Source organism: Ambystoma mexicanum, chromosome 6p (assembly GCF_040938575.1).
Source record: "Ambystoma mexicanum isolate Mex_15411 chromosome 6p, UKY_AmexF1_1, whole genome shotgun sequence".
In the NCBI taxonomy this organism is placed as follows: Eukaryota; Metazoa; Chordata; class Amphibia; order Caudata; family Ambystomatidae; genus Ambystoma; species Ambystoma mexicanum.
The window spans coordinates 384,299,067-384,322,197 of NC_090935.1; the positions used below are offsets into that span (position 1 = coordinate 384,299,067).

The following is a 23,131-nucleotide window of genomic DNA, read 5'->3' on the forward strand; positions in this document are numbered from 1 at the left end:
GGTTCAACCAAGGCCACCCATTTCTGTTTTTCTGTTCTGCTGCTGTACACTTGCGTTTCAGGGCAGAGAGAGGAATGTCAGTGGAGATGAGAGCATTTGCGGTAAAAGGTCCTGTAATTTTAGCTAAAGTTAAAAGCAGAATAAACACAATGCAGCAAGTGCACACAGCCAAGTTCAGTTTTAGCTAGAGCAGAATAAACCCAAATGCAACATGTTCACATAGCTGAGTACAATTTTAGCTAAAGCGGAATAAACACAATGCAGCATGTGCACACAGTTTAACTTTAGCTAAAGGAGAATAAACACAATGCAGCAAGTGCACAGAGCCAAGTTCAGTTTTAGCTAGAGCAGAATAAACCCAAATGCAACATGTTCACATAGCTGAGTACAATTTTAGCTAAAGCGGAATAAACACAATGCAGCATGTGCACACAGTTTAACTTTAGCTAAAGGAGAATAAACACAATGCAGCATGTGCACACAGCCAAGTTCAATTTTAGCTAGAGCAGAATGTGTTAGGCAGAAACCTGTGCAGTTCCCTTAGTGACCACTGCAAAAGATTTAGGACTACAGGTGTTGGCAGTAAACCCACTTGGTAGCAGTCTGCACCACCCAGATTTACCTGGTAGCTGTGGCTGAGCAGTCAGACTTCCCTCAAGAAGAGTTAGGCAGTATGTAAAGTATACACAATAGGCACTCAGACACAATAGCACAAGCAAACTATGACCAGAGCTTCGGTATCAAAGTATATAATTATTTATTTAAAAACACACTTATTGAAACACTCCAGCACTATTATTGTAAATCATTCTAAACACAGTTACTATTATTATATATACATCCCTTATTCCTTATCAGACAAGTCTTAGTTAACACCACTTATTTCCAAACAGAGGTGAGCGGTTAACTATAGATGGCACGCCAATAAGTTAACGAAAAAGGGAGGGGAAAAAGACAGAATGTAGGAAAGAAAAACCCACTAATACTTAGGAACTCTTAAGTAAGGCAGGAAAGTCAAGAGTTACTTGTGAGCCAACGTCCATAGGCCGGGACCACTCTTGGAGAGCAGGGCACAAATGCACCCAAGATCACACAATGACAACAGGCTTAAAAGGTCTTGCAGGGAGTTCAGAAAGGTTTTAGTTAGGCTCAGAAAAGTTTAGCCAAGGTGTCCAAGGCTAACCCAGGGTCGAAAGCCGGGGGCTAAATCTACCCCGTACAGTCGGTTGCAAGGGAAGCCAGGCGGAACACGGTACTTTATGTGGAAAGGATCCTCCAGCGGGGGCAGTTGTTCCTGGCAGCGGGTGCAAGTCGCGGCATCGTCCAGAGGAAGAGAAGATCTCGACGTGGAGGAAAGATGAAGGTCGTTGCACTGCCACGGAAGAAACCAGCCGCAGAGTTTTCCGGTTAAAGGTACTACCATTTGATTTGCGGTAGTGGTAAAACGTGGTATCCCAGTTGCCGGGGTGCTTGGCACAGGCAAGGCGGCTACGAGATGCTCCAGGAAGGAGACTGGTTATCCCCACCAGTCGAAGGAAGAAGACTCTCCAGGTTGGAGACCTCCTCTGTCGTTGGGAAAAGTGGTGAGACGGTTCAGCAGGGCTCCACCAGTGGTGTCGTCGTAGCAGGTCGGCTCAGCTTCTCCCTCGTCGGATTCTTAGGTCCTGTGGCGACTTCTGAAGTTCCAGTCCCCAAAGCCCTGCTTTTATGCAGCATACCCCCATTCACTCAGCCTAGCTGTCAATCAAACATGCTAAGTGGTGAGCCAGCCGGCTCAGAACTTGGGCCAATCACACAAGAGTGCGACTTGACTTACCAAGGTAACTCAGTCCAGGGTGCCTAAACCCCCTCCCACACCTTCTGTGGTACCCAGACAGAGTGGCACCACTTTTGGAGGCTTCTGTGGAGAAGCCCGCCAAAAAGTGAACAGAGGGCTCAACTTGGGTTGGAGTCACAGAAGCGAACACAAACGCCATTTTAGAACCAAGTTCTGGCAAAAAATACCAACCAGAGAAATAATATTAAATAAATAAACCGGCGGTATGTTCGAGGCTATAGGAATTAAATAATTAAAGTTGGTAGCCTCGAACAATGGGAAATCCCATAGAGATATATTCGCGGTCGAATATAAAAATTAGTATCCACTGCCATCAGCCAAAACTCGATCAGGTGGGACGGAGACGTGCCCCCTCGACTGAAAGACCCCGGGGAAATCGAATTGCTCCGGCTAGTACGTCCACAATATGATGGTTTGTACTGGCCCTGGGAGACAGTAGTCAGTCCCAGGGTATGGAGTCTATCTTGGGGGGTCACTATGACACCCCTGTGTTACTGCACTGAGGGTGCTGTGTAACACACATCACAAAAAAACATGAAGCCCTATGGAGTAAAAGAGCCCATTAAACACATCTAGAGTCAAAGAAACACACTCAAATCATGCCCAAGAGTGAGGGTAAAAGAGTCTCACTCTTGGCAGGAGAAAAAAATAAACCCCAAAAATCCAGCAAAGCTGCTGGGGGACTCACTAGGTTAGGAAATTCAGCCCTAACAGAGAATTCTCCCTAACAGAATGCAGCATGTGCACGCAGTTCAACTTTAGCTAAAGGAGAATAAACACAATGCAGTATGCGCACACAGCCAAGTTCAATTTTAGCTAAAGTTAAAAGCAGAATAAACACAATTCAGCATGCGCACACAGCCAAGTTCAATTTTAGCTAGAGCAGAATAAACACAATGCAGCATGTGCACACAGCCAAGTTCAATTATAGCTAGAGCAGAATAAACACAATGCAGCATGTGCACACAGCCAAGTTCAACTTTAGCTAAAGGAGAAAAAACACAATGCAGCATGTGCGCACAGCCAAGTTCAATTTTAGCTAAAGTTAAAAGCAGAATAAACACAATGCAGCATGTGCACACAGCCAAGTTAAATTTTTCAAGAGAAACTGAGGACGGAAGAACATGTGAGACGGAGTGGAGGGTGGAACAGTCAAAGGAGTGGAGCAAGAGGATGCGCGCTTATAGTTGTGGAGGCAGACCTTCAGAGAAGTAGAGAGATTGTTCCATGGTTTTCAGTGGACTCGGAAAACATAATTGTGCTGATCATACTCCATATGTTCAGGTTTGTTGCAGGGCACCCCTTCACCCGGCCAGGCAACAGACAGGAACAGACAGGGCCTTAAGCTGTAGGCCTTCGGTTTGTTGCACCGTCTCCTGCCTCCTGGTGGCCCAAATTGGCTGTTATAGGGAGGAGAAAACCAATCACAGTGGGCCTGTGCCCAAACAAAGGCAGGATCCCAGCTTGAGTGTTGGGGTGGCCATCTTGGAATGTAGCAGGCAGTGGGAAAGACACACAAAGTCCCAAAAACAAAGATTGTGGCAGTGAGACAGCAAGCGTTATGCTGCAGATTTTAATTTCTGCAATGCCTACCAATTTCAGGACGTGTTGCATGCACAGATCATTAATTTTGCAGCTGGCCCAATTTCCGCAAAAATAAATAATTACGGCGCTTCTCTTCCAATCTTACCAATTTGCAGTTTAAGTTGATTTGCGTTCAGGCTATGGTTAACTGGGCCAGGATGGCCTTACCTTCAATGTTGTGCTGGTCGTCGTGTCGAAGCAGGGGACCAGGAGTGAGCACACCCCACTGCATGAACTCCCAGGGCATGAGTGACCTTACATAGTCCCTAACATTAGCATGCTGCACCTGCCACACATCCACCAAGTCATAAATAGCACAAATATCCATCACCCTCCAAGCTAGCCCTGGGCTGTGTGTGCCTCACCCCCGACGCCCCCCCCATGGACCTTTGTGTGCCCCCCCCCCCTCAGTGGACCTATTAGAGTTGTATTGAAGTCCCCCCAAAGGACAAGGGAGAACGGTATCGTGGACAAATGCTGTGGTTCGTCAGTATTCGTAGCATATGTGTTCAGCAAGGAGTACTTTAACCCATCCAAATACCCGGTTAATAGCAATGCCCTTTCTCCCTGGTCTTTAGCCATCTCTACAAGGTGAAACCTAAGGGAGCCATTCCTCTCACATAGGAAGAGTACGATGAGTAATATTGGTGACAGACCCACTGCACCACCCACTTACGTTCACCTTGAACTGTTAAGTGGGTTTCCTGTTGTGGTGTCTCATATATAGGAGAACTTTCTCGTCACCCTGTATATTCCAGATAATTACTTTGAAGGTTTTCATACCCCTCCCCCTGCTACTACCAGGAATCCTTAGAGATGCCATTCAACCGTAATGTTGCGATTCCCCATAGAGACTTAGTTTCAACTGACCCCACCAGCTCCAACCAGCCTTCCCGGCCGACCTCACTCAAGACTCAAATATTAGATGACACCCTGACAATTGCAAACAGACCCACAAACTGTCGTCCGACCCGCCACCCACCTCCCCGCCAAATGACCATCCCAACATGTCCTTCTGAAATAGACATAGCTAGGGCATTCTGAACAACCTAAACACTTCCACAATTCCTCGCGCACAGACTACCCAAATCCCTGCTGAATACCACTAAACTGATTCAGAACTCCCTACAGCCTCCACTCATCTGAGGTGGTACACACAGGGCGCTCATGCCTCGACCCAGCACCGACACTCAACCGAGCAACCGAATATACCAGCTGCCAACATGCCTCCTTAATGGACTTAGTATCACACTTAGTATCACACCCCGTTCCTCAGCGATCTTAAGCGAGGGTATCGCAAAGTTCACCCCCCCCCCCTTTTAACAACCATTCCTGTATTGGCTGTGCCTGGCCGGGGGCAGAGCATTGGCCCACCCCCGTTTCAACCAGCCGGGGGGACAGGGGAGGAAGACGCCAGAGCTGTATAATATAGGATTTCCGCCCTGAAGGACCCAACAACAGATCTCACCAATAGGCGGATCCCTCAGCACTCTCTCCCGGGCGCATCCAGATGCCACCCCCTCTGCCCATCTAACAAAGTCAGACCTGGTTCTCGGAGGGCCCAGCATGATCCCGGTCGGGGATCTCAGGTAGCCTGCCCCTTCCAGGTCGCACAATGGGGAGTCTGTCAACGTCCGGCGAGGTGAAGAAATGTGCCTTCCTGGCATATCAACACCGAAGCTTTGCTGGGAACAAGATGGCGTAGCGAAAGTCCAAGTACTGCAGCATATGTTTCACCACTGCAAGGCTCTCCTTGTCGCCTGCACAGATGCAGAGAAGTCTAGTAATATTTGCACTCGATCACCGTCAAAAGTGAAGGCTTTTTTTCTCTGGATAGCCAGAGAATTTTGTCCCGATACCTGTAGTTAAGGATTCTCGTTATTATGGGACACAGAGGAGCCCCGGAACAGGGAGTTATTGTTAGGGAGAATTCTCTGTTAAGGCTAATTTCCCAAACCTAGTGAGTCCCCCAGCAGCTTTGCTGGATTTTTGGGGTTTATTTTTTCTCCTGCTAAGAGTGAGACTCTTTTTCTCCCACTCCTAGACATGATTTGAGCTATCCTTTGACTTTGTAATGTGTTTATGGGCTACAGGGTCTTTTACTCCATAGGGTTTCATGTGGTTTTTGGTAAGTACCCTCAGTGCAGTAACACAGGGGTGTCATAGTGACCTCCAAACAGACTCCATACCCTGGGACTGACTACTGTCTCCCAGGGCATGTAAAGTCACCATTGACTTTACTAGTCTTAAATTGGGAACGGAACCAGTACAAACCATCATATTGTTGAAGTACTGGTAGGGGTAATTAGAATGCCCCTGGGTCTGTTTTTCGAGGTGGCACTGTGCAGTCCCCCCTCGTCGAGTTTCTGGCTGGTAGCAGTGGTTACCACGCAAAATATTCCTGAAGAATATTTACTATGGGATTTTCCCATTCATTTTAAAACGCACCTCTTTTTGGTGCAATGTTAAAGATACTGCCCTGTTATTTATTTAATATTTATTCCCCGGTTGGGTCTTTTTGCCAGGACTCGGTTTTAAAATGGCGTTTGTGTTCCCCTCTGTAACTCCAACCCAAGTCGAGCCCTTTGTTGCACTTTTTGGCGGGCTTCTCCACAGACACTCTGGGTCTACAGGATGTGTGGGAGGGGGGTTTAGGCACCCTGGACTGAGTTGCCTCGGCAACTCAAGTCGCACTCTTGTGCGATTGGCCCAGTGGTGAGCCGCCCGGCTCACCACTTAGCATGTTTGAGTGACAGCTAGGACTGATGAATGGGGGTTTTCTGCATAAAAGCAGGGCTTTGGGGACTGGAACTTCAGAAGTCCCCACAGGACCAAAAAATACGAAGAGGGAGAAGCTGAGCCGACCTGCAACGACAACACCACCGGTGGAGCCCTGCTGAACCGCCTCACCACTTCTTCCAACGACAGAGGAGATCTTCATCCCGAAGAGTCTTCTTCCTTTGACTGGTGGGGATAACCACTTTGCCCACCTTTTCGCCTTCCCGGATCATCTCGTGGCGGCCTTGCCTGTGCCAAACACCCCGGCAACCAGGATACCACGTTTTACCACTACTGCGAATAAAAGGGTAGTACCATTTAACCGGAGAACTCCGCGGCTGGTTTCTACCCTGGCACTGCAACGACCTTCAGCTTTCCTCCATGTCGAGATCTTCTCCTCCTCTGGACGACGCCACAACTTACACCCGCTGCCAGGAACAACTGCCCCCGCTGGATTATCCTCTCCACTTTCAAGGTACTGTGTCCACCTGACCTCCATCGCAACGGTCTGTGTGGGGTGTCTCTTAAATTCTCAATTTACCACTTGGGCTGGCCCTAGGCTGGCTAACTGAACTTTTCTGAGCTGAACTAATTCCTTTCTGAACTCTCTGCAAGACTAAGCCTCTTAAACTGTGTGATCTTGGGCACATTGGTGTTCTACTCCCTCTAAGAGGGAGCCTGGCCTCTGAACTTTTTGCTCACCAGTAGACTTTGACTTTCCTGCCTTGCTGGGTGCTTCTAAAGTATTAGTGTTGTGTGCTTTTCTAATTCCTGCCTTTTCCCTCCCTTTTTTGAAAAAGTATTAGAGTGTCATCTTTAGTTAAGCGCTCACCTCTGTCTGTAAATAAGTGGTGTTAACTAAGACTTGTCTAATAAGGAATAAGGGATGTATATATATTAATAGTGACTGTGTTTTGAACTTGCTTACAATAATAGTGCTGGAGTGTTTCTATAAGTGTGTCTTTAAATAAATAATTATATACTTGGACAGCAAAGCTCTGGTCAGTGTTTGCTTGTGCTACTGTATTTTGGTACCTATCTTGTATACTCTAAATACTGTCTAACTCTTCTTGAGAGAAGTCTGGCTGCTCAGCCACAGCTACCAGGTAAATCTGGGTGGTACAGACTGCTACAAATTGGGTTTACTGCCAACACCTGTAGTCCTAAGCCTTTTGCAGAGGTCCCCAAGGGAACTGCACAGGTTTCTGCCTAACAGTTATCAAGTCGCACCCGGCCCCCCAGATCCTCGTTCTTGGCTGGGATTACTTTAACCGCTGTCTCCAGGACTGCCAATCAGGTTGGGACCATTGCTGCAGCGTCCTCAAGCCCAGATATCCTGTTCTCAGCCTCGTCCAGTCTGGTCCCGTGTTCATCCAGCCGCAATTGTATGTGATCCACCCTCATGTCCTGGACATCTAGTTTGGTGTCAAGTTTTTGAGGTGCAGTAGGATCTCTCTCATGTCCAGTTCCTGGTCCTCCAGAATCTCCGCCCCATCCCCCCAACCTTCCAGATGAGGTTGGTGGCTCCTCCACGGGGTTTGACAACTTTCTAGTTGCCTGCCCATCAAATTAGAGAGTGTGTTGGCTTTTGGCCCCTTACCCATCCTGCTGTTCTGGTATCCCACCTAAGGCAGTCCAGCACCACCTTGGAATGTCCCCCCTCTGCTCGCTGCTGCCTCCGTCATATCTACTATATTGTGGGGTGCTGGTCCGGGACCGCATTCCGCCCTCTGTCCCTTTTGATGATTCAATGGGCCTGCTTTGCACTCCTCCTCCCACCGGGGACTCAATTGCCAAGCTGCTTCCTGATGTGACTTGTTGCAAGACAGACAGGCCCAGCCTCCACTGGACAACACCTCCCAGCTGGCTCCTCCTGGTCGAAGTAACCACTGTCTCTAACCTGTCCCTTATTGTAACACTTATGAGGGTCCTCCCCTGCAAGGTGCTGATGGTGGGTGTTCACCCCTTTGGGTCTGCTCCCCTTCAGTGCTCTGCTCTGTGCTACACTGCCTGTCCTTGTCACTGTATATTGTGGGCAGGGAGCCCTTCACAGGCCTGCAGTCTCACCTTCACGGGCCCCCACACACAGCTGGAGCACCCAGTCTTCTTAACAGCACACGGCCAATCAGGCGTCGTCCTCTCCCTGTGTCGCTGCCTATGATCATGGGCATACACACCTCTTCCGCCCCACATCGCTGGGGCCAACTCGGCTGTGCACAGGCACTGAAGGAATCACTGGGGACAAGGCTGCTATGCGCGGGGGCTGTACGACTCGCTCTGCCGGGGCCAGCAGCTTCTCAGCCACCCAAAGCCTGGCCCGGCCAACCGTCATCTGTTTGCTTTGGCAGCTGTCCCGAGCCCAGTGTTTTCATGCCAGCCACTCTGGCGATTCTTGTTCGGGCTGCACTCCACTCCCGCAGGCAATTGGCACCGCCTCACTGGGCCGCCTACACGCTTCATGAACTTGGCTGATGCGACTACCCTCAACGCATTTTCAGGCCCAGCTCCCCACCAAGTTGCTGCTTGGAATGATGTCGGCAGCGTCGGCGATACCCCAATCACACAATTCACTGCTTGGCCCAGATGGTTACAAGGTTGAGCGGGGCTGTTGCATGCACTTCGGGGTCTATTTGTACGGTAGAACCAGAGGAACTTTGTCAGGATGTCGGCCTCGGCGCTCACGCAGGACCCCGCCATGCTGCTCGGGCTCTCGACCGCCCCCATCATATAGTCTCATCCTTTAAGTTGTCAAAGAAATGCTAATCAGTGACTTCTATATTCATACCATGGTTAAGAGGCCGGGAAGGGGGAAGGGGGGGAAGGTGCGGACGGTATCAGTAAACACTACAAACTACTTGGGATATTGCTAATGTGTTCGATGTATATGCTTAGAAAATCATTCTTTGAAAATACTACTGAATGTGCAGGTATCCCTTAAATCCAATTTCTATGGATTCAATAACTGGATCTATGCCATTTTGCATGTCACTGCATCATACTTCCGAATCATTGGAGGGCAAGCACCTCATAATCCACTATTCACCCAACCCATGTCCTGTAACCCCTAGGCTCCAATTTTACTCTCTATGCAGCTCCCACATACCGCATTTTAACAGTGTGAAATGCACCTGGACAAAATGTAGTGCCATCGAAGTATGAAAATAGGAGAATACCTCAATTACCTCATATCCTGGCTTTTGTTTGAAACCTAATCCTAAATCCTATTTTTGGGAACAAGAAAAAAGAAAACACAGCTTGCTGATAAATATTCATTATTTCATTTTCAACCTTGTGCCATTCAATGTGTCCCCCAGCTAAATAATCATTCTTATATGAATTTTACAGATGACAGCTGTGCCTATTAGGTTACAAAGCAACAATATATGATGCAAAGCCTTATAAAAACAACAATTTACTTATTAAAAGTCAGATGTTTGGTTCAACTCACCTGGACCTCCAGGAGATGGCAGCCTGTTTTGTGGTGAACCAATTGGCCATAGAGATGAACTGGTAGGTAGACATGTGGTCGTTGTAATCTGGTCAAAAGCAAAGCAGTAGATGTATTGTAATGTGGATTCAATGTAAGGCCATAATTATTTCAAATGTTAAAATCAATGCATGACATCAAAACAGAATAAAAATGGTAAAATGGATCAATTACCTTTGGTTGCTTCGACGAACATAATTGTCACCATCAACAGGTTTTCTATAAGTGGTGAGTGCTTCATTAAGTTGCTCTTCCATTAATTCAACATATTTTACATTGTATTCCTGGAAATATATGAAGAGTAATTATTACAGACAGGGGAAAAGAAAGTATGTGTCAGAGGTTTCAGAAGCACCCCATTTGGTCCCCAAATTCCCAAAATAAAGTTAGTGCACCGATTGCCTTCATCAAGCAGTTGCGTATAATCACCAGCAGAAATGGAGACACATTCAGTAGTTGTGTGGTATTATGTGTTAGGAAAGAATTATCTTTACTGTACCTTTACTTCCATTTTAATTGACCCCCATACTTGTTGCTTTTATATTTGATCCTGACTTGTACTTTTTACAGTGCAGTGAAGCCGTATGTTTCACTACACTGTATTTTGCTCATCTGTTATGGGGAAACTGACATGTCCTTCAGGCTGTCAGTACTAGGAAACATTGTTTCCCTTAGTCTTGTTACTTTGTTACTACTTTTAGTACTTGTTATTACTATCATTGTACAATGCATTACAATGGGGTACACTTTTGGTTTTGCCCTAGGCTACTAACACTCAGGGGATTTTTGGTTACTCTAGGTGCGCTAAATGGACAAGCGGGTGTCAGCAGTGACTATTTAACATTTGTTGTTGCTTTCCGTTTTAGCCTTACCGTGTTTTGGCTACTAACTGTGGCTAGTGACTAAATATGGCCATTGCACAAGGTTTTGCGCTTGTCCTTTGGCTATCTCGTCTTTTAGCCTTCTTCCTGGCCTATGAGGGCCAGAAAATCCTTATATGGACTTCCAGTCTCCAGGAAAGCAGAGGCTTTTGACGGGCTACTGGAGGGCTGTGTGTTTGCTGGCAGAACGTGGGCTGGGACTGTCTGGTTGCAATCTACAAATTGGTTTCAGTGTGTCTGAGTGGTATGCATGAGTGTTCCCGCCAGTAGTCCTGATTGCACCACTGCTGAGGTGAGTGCGTGGGGCTAGTTCTGCTTGGCTAGTGGAAGTTTCTGCTCTTACCTGGCTGTTGGCATAAGAAGAGGATGCCTGCATCCACTCTGGAGAGATCCTGGAGAAACCTGAAGGAGCCAAGACTCCTGTCTAGCTGTGAGGCCCGTGAAGAGACCGGAGACCCGTCTGAAGTAGGCCTGGCGACCAACTTCTGCTGCTGTCCTGGTAGAGCCCTGTCCTGCTTTCGAACTTCAGCAATCCTGCGAGGGAGCTGTGACCCGTCGAGTGGAGGCAACATCCATTCCCGACGTCGGCTCGGTACCCTGCAAAGCTTACCTGAGTCGAGTCTAGTCCTGAGAGGTGTCCTGTATCATGTTTTGCTGCATTCTGCCACCGAGAGTCCTTGCACCATCGACCGCAGATCTGCTCGAACGTGCAACACCTGCGAATCAAGGACTGAGGCTGGCGGTGGGAAAAGCAACCGCAGACATTCTTTCATTGACCTGCCAGGTCCTGTGAAGAATCAGAGTATGGGGGTGAGTTACAGTGATTCTTACCTGCCCCTAAACTCCCTTTAAAAGTTTTGCTAACTTTTCTAAAACTTTTCCAATACTTTGGCTTTGCCATTGCTTGCTCATGCAAGCCTTCCGAGTTCTCTAACCCTTGGCATCGTTCACTGGACCCCAGAGACCCTTACTTCATTTTTTCCAGCATTACAAACTGTTGGAACTTTTCCTGAACTTTTGAGCATAAGGCCCAAGACAATTTAGGGAAGGACTGTTAGGCAATGTTTGAATGCAGTACCATCTGGGAACACTACAAACAACTATGACTACAGGTATAGGCAACCCAACCTTTGGTATAAGCTTGTACTACACAGTTTTGGTAGCGTGTTGAGCAGCCAGGCTTATCTCAAGAAGGGAAATGTGAGCTATAGTGGAGTTACACAAAGATTCACAGTTCTTATATTCAAGGTTTCTTGCATAAACAATTATTAATTTATTTATCAGTCAGTTATAAAGTCTCCTTTAGAAGGGAACAATATACTAGTAACACCCAAATACACTTCAATACTATACACTCTTAGTTTCTGAATCAGATACAACCCTTTTGGAATGGCCCACAGACACAACCTACACCCACAGGCGACTTCAGTAATAAGGGTGCTGGGGACATTCATATCTTAATGTTAGCATGCAGAACACTCTTAAAAAGTTGGTAAAAGGCAAAGGGTATTAGAACACAAGAAATTACAAATTCCTAAGCAGGGCAAATACTTTCAGATAGCATCCAATTCAATAGGCTAAGCCAAAGTCAATGGGCAAAAGTCTTTGTATAGGATGCAGCACTTCAGGTAAGTAAATGGAAAGGACTTTGCACAAGTTCTTAGGGGTCTTTGATTAAAAGAAGAATCAAATGTAGGGCCACAAGCCGATTAGAATTGTGAGTTGCAGAAGTTACAGGCACTGCCACAGTAAGAAGTAAATTCTCTTAGACTTGTTTTACAGTACCTTGGTAAAGAAGAAAAGATGCAGCTGATGACTTCTGTTCCTGTGCAGCCCTGCAGATCTCACTGTTCCTGTGCCTCAGTCGTGGGGACAAGAGGGAGGACGTCGGGGGACTCCTGCACTGTACTGTCAAAACTGGCAACCGGCAAACCTCACTTTCAGTGGCTGTTTCGACTTTCCTTACATCTGGGGTCCGGCACCCTGCTGAGGGGGGGGGGGTGGTTGGGGTCAAGCTTGGTCAGTCCTGCTTAGTGGGAGTCCGGAGGATCTTCAAAAATGTTTACACCGGCTTAAAAGCAACGCACACAATCTGGTGTCCCTCTCCCTAGCTCTACGGTTTCCTGCAGCAACTCTGAGGAAATTCAACAAGCTCCGAGATGGGTGTCCAGGTGGCTAAATTTGGAGTTGATTGGTCCCACAAACTCAAAGAGAGAAGTCGTCCTTGCAGGGGCTTCTCGGTCGATGCAAACTTGGGGCAAGTAGTCACTGCAGCAGGGCCTCACTGGGCAAACCAACGGTCCAGGAGTTTTCAGCATGCGTCCTCTACAAGCTCTTCTTCGGTTCCTTCGTCCAGTGGTGGACTCTGCCTTCCAAGCCAAAAGACTCAGTTCTCTCCCATTCATTCCAGCCTAGCTGTCACTCACCCAGCAGGGTGGCTGTCCTTGCCAGACAGTCAGCCAGCCAATCACCACAGAGTGCATTTGGGTCTCCTAGGAGACTAAGCACAGGGAGTTTCGGGCACCACCCTCACTTCCTGCCTAACCCAGACACTCGGGCACCAGAGGCAGTTTTCTCTCAGAAACCCAGCCAAAGGCAAATGAAAAAAGAGACCAAACCTGGTTTGGCGTGCAGAGAAACTCTCCAGTAGGACCTTCCCACAAAGACCTGGTGAAAAAAGACGACCAGGCACCATTTTAGCAAATATGGCTGGATGCCATTTTGAAAAACATGGCTTCCGCAGTCACTTTCCCAAAGCCGCGAAATGTCGCGGTAAGTACAAACCAAGGTAGTACAAAATGAAACCACTGCCACCAGCCAGTCAATTGAGGAAAGGGTAACATAATAAAGGTTACATGAGAATTTAGACACAGGGGATGCTAAGTAACCCCTCCAGCACTCTATAGTAAGATAGGGTGTGCTGTGTCTAGCAAGTACAATGCTAAGTAAAGTCAATTTCACTTTACTGCTCTGGGAAACAGTAGTTGATCCCAGAGCAGGTGTTTGAACCTTGGGAAATCTGAAATACTTCCCTCTGCCAATGCACTGAAGGCGCTTTGTAACACACTTGTAAAAGATGATGCCTATGGATTTGGTTAGACTCCATAACAAAATGAAAAAGTGAATAAAATCACATTAAAATACATGAGAGAGTGGGGTTAAAAGGGTCTCACTCTCCAGGTTAAAAAAAAAAAACAAGTCCTCGAAATCCTGCAAAGTTGCCGGGCGTCTCTAAGGTGGAGAGAATTAACACATTTTTGAGAATTCTCCCTAACAAGGACTTTTGAAGCCAGGGCTATTTCTCTGTGGACCTGTAGTGCACAAACTAATCTACACTTTCCTTTACGGGGGTCTGATCTGTATTATGCCCTACTCTAGTGACTCTATATATGTATTCTTTTATTAGTGGTGGTTTGTGATACTTCTACCTGTTAGTAGTCATTTTTCATAGTATTGTATGGCCATAAATAATTGTATTTTAATACATACCGTCTAAGTGAATTTGTGATTCCCATTGTGTGTACTCATTGTGAGTCCTTTACAAGCTTGCCACCTCTTGAAACTTAGCCTAGACCTCTCGTCACTGCTATCTTAAACTGGTTTGGTTACAGCTCACAGACTTGTCCCTGTCAATATAGGTTGGCCTTCTATACATCTGTCCTCCAGGCCAGAGTATAGGAAATCAGTCCTAACAGTATGCATGGAGCAGCGTTATTAAGAAACCTGAAAACACGGCTTTGGTAATAAGGTGTTTGTTCCAGAGGTAAGAGTATTGTTTCTGCTGAGCCTTGCCACCTCCCATGGTTGTTTAATGTGGTAGTGCTATGTATTCTTTATTCATGAGCATGTGAATCCATGTCAAACCTTATGCTGGAGAAGGAACACGTTACTTACCTATAACTATTGTTCTCCAGCATGGGTCTGGCACGGATTCACATGCCCATGAATATTCCCCGTCGTCAGGCTGGGAATAGTCGGTAAAAGAAAAACAGTTTCAATTTCACTTACAAACTGTATTTCTCCTCTAAACCAATCACTATACTCTGGGTCATACTGCCCCCATTCAATGACTGCCCTCTCCCTAAGCCCCTGACATGCAGCCTTCTTCAGATTTGGTAGCACGTAAAGTGGCAGTATGACCAAGAAGAGCCTCAGAGGGGTAGGGGGTAGGGTTCGCATGTGAATCCATGCCAGACCCATGCTGCAGACCAATAGTTACAGGTAAGTAACTTGTTCCTTCTCCAGCGTGAGGTCTGGCATGGATTCACATGCTCATGGATAAGGAATACATAGCAGTACTACATTACACAACCACGGGAGGTGGCAAGGCTCAATAGAAGCCATACTCTTACCCCTGGAACAGACACACCTCAAGTGAACAGGTTGCGTAGCACTGCTTGACCGACCCTGCACTCCCTGGAATCCCCGTCGACGCAGTAGAACCTCGTGAGGGTGTGCATTGACCTCCAAGTAGCAGCCCTGCAGAAGTCCAGCAGGGGCACACCAGATAGGAACGGCATTGTTGCAGTGATCGCTCTGGTGGAATGGGCTCTCGGACGGCCGGGTACCGGTTGGTTGGCCAACTGATGACAGTGCGTGATACAGCCAGAGAGCCACCTGCAGATCGAAAGATTGGACAAGGCCTTCCAATGGTTCACAGGACCAAACTTTTCACGAGTGCGGAAGGAAGCTTCCTCTGGGGCTTTACACCCCCTTCCCCCCCCTGCGCCTCCTCTTCTGAAACCAGTGAGTTGTCAGGGTTCTTGCCCAGTCATTGTTCTGGGGTGCCAGATCCTTGGTTTGTGGGGTTCTGAGCTGCCATGTTTGTGTGAGGGTTCTGTTGAGCCCTCAACATGCAACCCAGATCCTGGGTTAGGTTCTGGACCTGGCGCTCCTATTGGGATACCCGTCCCAGCTGGTACGGGATCTCTGGTCAACCCTAGGTGGATCACGGGAAGGGTAACTATCCCTTCCGCCATAGTACCCTGGATATGGCAAATTTTGGTAACCCTTCACCCTCGGCCTCCCTCCCCTCTCCCGGATTGGGTTGTTTGGGTTCCTGAAAGCAGGGAATAAAAGGAGGGTTGTTCTGCAGGTGGGGGCTTTGTGGGTATTGGGGAAAGAAGCTGAACCCAGCATTTGGGAAATTCGTACCCTCCTGAGGGAAGTTAGGAGGGAAGTTTCCTGGGGCAGCACTTACCTGGTTGGATCCCCCCCTAGTCCCCTGGGCTGGGGGGAGTCCAGACATACCCCAGGATTGGTCTGTTGCCCTTGTATTGGGTGCTGATATGATCGGGGGAGTTAGGGGTCCCGTTAGTGGGATTACCTCCCCGACTGCCACCTATTTGTGACTGGCCAGAAGGCCTTCTGGGTCTTGGATTCTGCTGACTTTGTGCAGATCTATTTTTAGGCTCCCCCATCTCCAAGTCTAACATCGGGGCAACCTTCACCTCTGCCACCTTAGCAGCAGCATGCGGGTTGGCAGATTTGGAGTTTTTATTCAGATTTTTATTTTCTGCAGTTTTTTGGACCTCATAAATGTTGGTCGCCTGCTCTACGACCCAGTCCAGAGTTCTTTGCTCGTGGAAGTCCCTCACCAGATGGGTTATAATATACTTGGGCAGGGCATGAAAGAAAGTGGTTACAAACTCACTGCTATCTGTGCGCACCCTCTTAGTGGTCTGGGCAAAGGCACGTTTGAGTTCCTGCACAAACTCATGGGACCTGATCTTCCCCACACTGCAGATTGAAGGCCGCTTTTCGAGCCTCCTGAGGGTTCCTGTGGCAGAGAAGTGTTTCAAGATGGCCACCCTATAGGTGCTTCTGGCCCTCCAGTCCCGTAAATAAACTGGAGTATTCAGGGGAGAATGCCCATTTTACATACTCGATACAGATTTTATGGTCTTTCATGTGAAAAGTGTCCGTCATCTGCTCATAAACCTCCAGGTGTTCTGAAACAGAATATTTCACATATCTATGGTAGGGGGTTATGACACTCCCAATGGCCTTTATCTGCCTAATGGGGTCTTGGGCCATAACTCGCTTGAGTTTGTTTTCCTTCTTTGGCTTAGTCACCCGAATCCTCTCGCTCTCAGACTCAGAGGCACTACTAGCTGAGGTCCCCTCATGATCATCTAGGCCCTCCTGGATTCTGTAAGATTGAAAGGGGCTCGCAGAATGGTGGGGCCTAGTTTCTCCACTCCTGTGGGGCACAGTAGAGTAGTCTGACTCCTCCCTACTTCCAGGGTTGACAGAGTATTCCCCCCACTGCCCTAGTTGGATTGTGGTCTTCAGGATGCTCTTTCCGGGCCTAATTTCATCAGGTTTTTAATCAGATTGGAACAACTGGTCCCTTGGATGGTAGTATTTCAGTGGATCTGTCGGTTCCATCATGCTAAACCTATTGATTTCTGCCAGCCTCATGACCTCCGGCTCATGTGCACCGGTGGACATGAAGTTGGCAGTGTTCACAGTATTAAATGGGTTTGAGTCCCCGAGTATAGAGGTCCTTAGGCTATAATCAGGGGTTGTCCTGTCCCTCTCTACCCGTTCAGGCCCTTCAAGTTAGAATTAAATCTAGCACCCTCTTTCTCCAACCTTGCTAGTTTCTCCTTCTCAGCCCCTGCTTCTAGATGAGAAGCAAAGATCTGAGCTTTTTTTTCAGCTATCAAGGCTTTTCAGACCTCTGTGACCCACTCTTGCGCTGCCACTTATTTGTTGAGCCCATAATTCTTTTCACAGAGAGCCTCATTGTCTGTCTGCGCTTCCTGTATGGTCTGGGAATACGGAGATCATTTCTGCTGCAGGAGACTCGCCTCCTGAGTTTTAGAATCTTTGGTCTGGGTGTTCTCTTCCAGAGCACCTTCTACCCATCTGGTGTGCTCCAGTAGCTTCCCATAATCTGTTCTCAGTCCATTTAGTTCCTGGTCGGCTAACTCTCTTCCCTGTAACTCGGTTTTTAATTTGCTTATTTCCTGGCCCATGGGCGTCTTTCTCTTGATTTAGGGTGCCCCTCTGTTCAGCCAGGACATCCCTTTGTTTTTTGATGGCATTGGATTTCTGGCGCTCCTGATCAAATTCTGCTTGAGAGTGGAGGTCTCATGATTAATTTATTATTTTCCTCTTCCAATTGGTCTATCTGGTCTTGTAGGGTAACCATCTGCTCTGCGCATGCTCTATTAAAATGTATTTGTTGATTTAAGATCTGTTTACTCTCTTACAGAGAGTCAACCTTTTCCTTATACTCCTCTTTCAATGCCTCTAATTGGGTCTCTTGGTCTGCATTATTGTGCTGTTGGAGAGCCAAATCCTCTTAATTTTATGATGTAGTTTGCAGATTCTACCTCCAACTCTTGGCTCTTTTGTAATTTTTGTTCCGCTAAACCTAAATCAATCTTGATTTTATTTAACAGTTCAGATTGATTCTGCGCTAACATTTCATTTTCCTCCTGCCTTTCCCTCATCACTCCCGTGTGAAGATACAGGTAGGCCGTGATTCTGGCAGTTTTGCTTTGCTCCTCTTCAAGTGTTGGGGTCATATATAGTTCGCTCAGAGCTTGGTGTAACAGGCCACCGTCCTGCCATGTATCCAGGTCCATGGCGGTGACCTGTTGGGTATATCTTGTAGCCAAACTTTTTCATCCTGTTCTGGCCACTCACCTCTGAGAAATAGCTTGTTCAGAAGGTGCTCCCTAGCCATATTGATCTCTACAGCCATTTTGGAAATGTTCTTAATTATTTCGGGGTTGATTTAATTTTACTTTTATAGACGGGCCTATTCACAACACACAAAGTATTACTACCCTGCAGGTTAGTCTGCTCTGTTAGACTGTCACGGGTGGCAACCAAACTCAATCCTGGACAAGCCACCAAATTTGTTAAGGATTTCAATCAGTCGACGCACTTAGGTAAACTTCATTTAACCTTCTATTAACACATGTACAAAACACCAGAGAATAGGAGCACTTTGATTTTAGGTAAGATAGCACTTGAGTTAGAATTTCCCCCTGCAACGTTCCCTCAAACCACAAATAATGAATTCTACGTGGATAAACAGAAGGAGAAGGTAATCAGGAATTAAAAATGGAAAACAGAATTTAAATCCGACCTTCCCTCCCCATACAAGAGAGAAAAACAGATTTTAAACCCTGGTCATGTTTAAAAAAGACACTCCGAAATGAACAATTAACTAATGAATGTGTGCAAAAACCGTGAAACTACAGTTCTTCCCAACAGCAACAATGTAAGGGTAAAACGATCACAAGCAATGGATCGGAAAGAGCATACAGTTCGAAAATGAGGCAGGGTTTTACAAAATGTTGCAGTAAATCACACATTGGAAACTTTGCAAACTTGTGCAATTCCCGCCTGAAATTACCCAAACAGTTTTTAATAAAAATGGGTGACATACACCGATTTGAAGTTGCGGGATAGCAATAGATATGGAAGTGAAATTAAGTCTCTAGCTGGTAAATTGAATGAGTTATGCAAGATCTAGAAAGGTGCGTTTTGATTAAAATGGAGAGGTGAAAAAGGAAAGGAAATCAGTTTTGACAAGAACAGTTTTACTCTACACTAGAACATTCAGGCTAGACTACCAAAGAGGGACACAGTAAGCTCCAGGGTTGATTCGCAAATTCAACCCTAGCACCTCAGCGCCCGCCCTGGCGGAACCAGTCCGATTACTCGAAATAGGACTAAGGGCATAGGATTTACACAAGACAGAAATAACCAAAGAGATGGCGCGAGCACTAGAAATCAATGTCAGGCTTGCAAGAATGATTCTGAGGGTATTACAAGTTATCAGGGTAAGGGTAGGATGACTTGGAGAGGGGACCTAAGGACAAGTAAAGGTGTACCATGGTTTTCTATGGTTCCTCTTGATACTCACAGTACACTTTTTAGTTTTTGGATTTGGCCAGTCAGCGTCCTGGTCACCACACAGATCTGGTCTAACAAAGGACAGCCAGACAGAATCAGCGGGACAGGATCAGCTGGGCAGTTCTGGTTACCGGGTAGCACTTCCGGACTGGAAATTCTGATCACTGGATAATATGGGTCATCAGGGTAGCAGGATGGCAGCAGCATGCAGTGAGTGGCGGCAAGCCAAGCTGGATCAGTATGCCAAAGGTACCACAGTTTCCCCTTGTTAATGGGAATTTTAGTGGTTTTCAGAATTTGAGGCCTTGCTGGAGCAGGATCAGCAATACTTGGGTTTTGCAGTGGACCCTGGGGTAGGATCAGCAGTGCTTGGCGTTGTAGTTGGAGTCTGGATCTGAAAGATGACGGGTACAGGAACGCAGCGCAGGAAATCAGGAAGTGTGTCTGTGTAGAGTCTTGTCAGGGACCCTTATAGTGCCTAGTGACATCATCCAAGTATATGACCAGGGCAGGCTTAATTAAAACACACCCCTAACAAAGAGACTGGACAAGGGTGCTTGTCACCGCCTCACTCCAAGTTGGTTGGCTTTCTAAGGGAATAATGTCAGGTTTATGAGGCGAGTTTTACCACGTCCAACAACTCACACTTACTTTGCTGAAAAGATTTTGCCAAAAACATAAATTTTTACAATTGCAATCTCTTGGCAAATTATACACACAGGTTGCATATTTTGTGCAGCACATATCAGTCCAATCCTCAAATCTCTGCGACCTTGTTTCACCTTTGATACATTTTGGTAATTTTAAACCTGAAAGATTTGGCCCAAAATTCCATAACTTGGTACACAGATGCGAAATTATCCCCAGGGATGTGTGTACAAAATTGTATGTTTGCAACATTAATACTTACCTTGGAATCTGTCATATTTTTAACTTCTGTTCCCCATGCAGCAATGACTTCTACCAAGTTTTAAAAGAAAGCCCATAACATTAGCTTTGAAACTGCTAACATTTTAAATTTTTACTAATTCTTGCTGCAGAGATAAAAAGTCTTTAAAGTTTCTTTATACAACAGTCTTTGGGACCAAAAGGCAGTCTCATTGTTCCTGAATCAATTTTGTTTCCTGTCCTTCCACTGCTGCCAACTGTCATTTCCTTTAGAGCAGGATGGGGCTTCTCCCTTGACTGGAATTATATTGCCCCCTTCATACCTCTGGCTTCCTTCCCTGGGAGCTTCATTGTTTGGGTCCCAGCAGACACAAAAGTCTGTTCAACCCCGTAATTATCAGGGGGTTGTCAGTATCTGCTGAGAGTTTTTATGATAGTCCCCTTCCCCTTGGGGGATGTTTCATGGCTGGCAACTGGAATGACTTTTTTCTGAGAGCTTGCAAATCCTGCCCATGTGTTTTAAACTCTTTAATTTCTTATTTTGGGTCCTGAACTAAAACAAACCTGTGAGAGAAGATAGTCTATGTGTGTATTATCACCACTAACATCCCTTTACATTGCTAGGTAAGCAGGCTTTCATTCATAATTTATTTTTGCACAGGCCAATTTTTCTTTCTTGAGTCAGCAAACCCCATTTCTACACGTGTTAATACTGCTAGCATTTCTTTCTTTAAATTTGGTTTGGCAGCTCCACCAGATTGCCCACACTGTCTTTGCAGCTGTAGTCATTTCCTTGAATGCAGGAGTTCAATCTAAAGCATAGATACATTTACACTTGACCTGGCTCAGAGAGTTAAATTCTCTTTGAACTGCTGAGCCTGATTACTTTTTGGAAAGAAATAAACACATGTTCCTGTGCGAGTGAAAGTAAAGTGGCTTATTGATTTCTCTGAGAGTTGGTTTGACTGGGCCTGTCACACAGGAATTATGCCTGGTTTTGGTGAAGCACAGTGAAATATCCTGGGCATGACAGGGCCCTTTTAATCACAGTGGTTTCAGAACGAACAGATGGAATTGGCAACAAAGCAGCATTTGTAAAGGGTGAAAATGTTTGATTTTGAAGGAGAATTTAGGGTTTTCCGCCAATGGCAGGCTTTCCTTTTCACTTTATTTCATTTATAGGTTTCAGAACACACTGGCATACTTTTTCAGTATGTTCCTTTGTCCCATTTTGCCTGAAGTTTGCTGGGCAGGATGGTGCAGCAATCTTTTTGTTGCAGCCAAAACACAGTTTTGAGGTTCTGGTGCACAGCCAGGTTGCTATTTCTTGGTTAAATGTAGCTTAGTGATGGGGGCAATGCCGTTGAGTGGGTCATTATATCCCACACGGCAAAGGAGGAGTCATCCAGTGAGACCGGGGACTTGTGGAAGGCGCCCTCACTGAGCACCAAAGGCACAAACTTCAGGCTGGACTTTCGTTAAAAAACGCGATCACAGTGGAGCCACACTACAGGACAGAAAAGCACAGCAGGGAAATAAGAGCAGCACTGGGCAGATGGAGGGCGCGACAGAGATGAGTTAACAACACTGAACAGGGGAACCAGAGAACTGCACTAGCCCACGCAGCCGTGACAAGGAGAGAAACAGTGAACGTGAACATTGGAAGTGCACACGCTGCCTCTGCCGGGTGCCCTAAAGCTGACCGGCACTTCGGTGGAAGGTGGAAGCCTTAACAACCCTACAGGGCATCACAGTGCAGGTAGGGGGTGCAGAAAGCAGAAAAAACAGAGCAGAAGGTGTGTTGGAGCAGACCCCCCTCACCGCACTTCATGATCCAGACCCCTATAGGTATTTGACACAGGCGCAGGCCTATTGACTTATCTGCCTCTTACAACACGTCCTCTGATTCTATTGCCTTGACAAAGGTATTGCTTATGATTTTTATCCATTATTTCCTTGTTTTAAATCTTTGTGCTAAGTGTGTTTGACTACGGTTACATTTCCATCCGCAGGTGCGCTTTTCTTTTTTAAGACCGAACTGTCATTAATGTCAAAAAGTGATCACATATGAACCCACGGTAACGCATTTGTTTCGAAACACTGGGCTGTCAAATCCTAATGTACTTACCTTGAATTGACCTGAACAAGAGGAATTGGTTATGTGTAGTATATTTAGAGTGTGCTTTTATTTAATAGAAGTGAAGTGTTTTGTGAACAGATTGTTTAAAAATAAATGTACTTATATTTTTTTTAACCAGAAACCTTGAGTCAGTTCGAGTCACAGTAATTGTAGTCCTTTGTGTAATTTCTATTACTGCTCATTCGCTCTTGAGATAAGTCTGGCTGCTCAGCCATCGCTACCACTTTACTGTGTAGTACAGGCTTGTACCAATGGTGAAATTGTATTATCACTTGTAGTCTTAATTGTATGTAGTGGTCCCTAAGGGTATTACATATGATTCTGCCTGACAACCTCCCAGCAGAGGAAGGGCTTTGAGACACCAGCATGAAAAGAACTCACTGCGGCCTCCTTGCAGCACGGTAAGCCCTGCTATCAACCCGACTTCAAACAGTCCGAGACACAGGTCAAAAGGCGAAACCATAGTGAAGGGCCATCAACAAAAAAAAAACTTTTTTTAAAAAAAAATCAAACGCTACGCCGCCCCTAAAAATAAGGAAACTAAAGTGTCGGGGGGGGTCAGGAGAAGGGTAGGGAGCAGGAGCAGGCACAGAGAGGGGTGAAAGACTGATGGCAGCAATACAGGAGTCCAGGACATTTTTGGAAGGAAAAATACA

At 46.4% G+C, this 23,131-nt stretch overlaps 1 protein-coding gene across 2 annotated transcripts in view; it reads right to left on the minus strand.

Moving 5' to 3' along the window:
* Positions 1-23,131, minus strand: part of RICTOR (RPTOR independent companion of MTOR complex 2) — a 1,615,046-nt gene that overhangs the window by 554,176 nt on the left and 1,037,739 nt on the right. For both annotated transcript variants that reach the window (XM_069627164.1, XM_069627163.1), the window contains exons 26-27: positions 9,861-9,970; positions 9,648-9,735 (exon numbers count right to left, since the gene is read on the minus strand). In XM_069627164.1, coding sequence (XP_069483265.1) covers positions 9,648-9,735; positions 9,861-9,970 — 198 coding nt within the window. The remainder of the gene's footprint in view (positions 1-9,647; positions 9,736-9,860; positions 9,971-23,131) is intronic.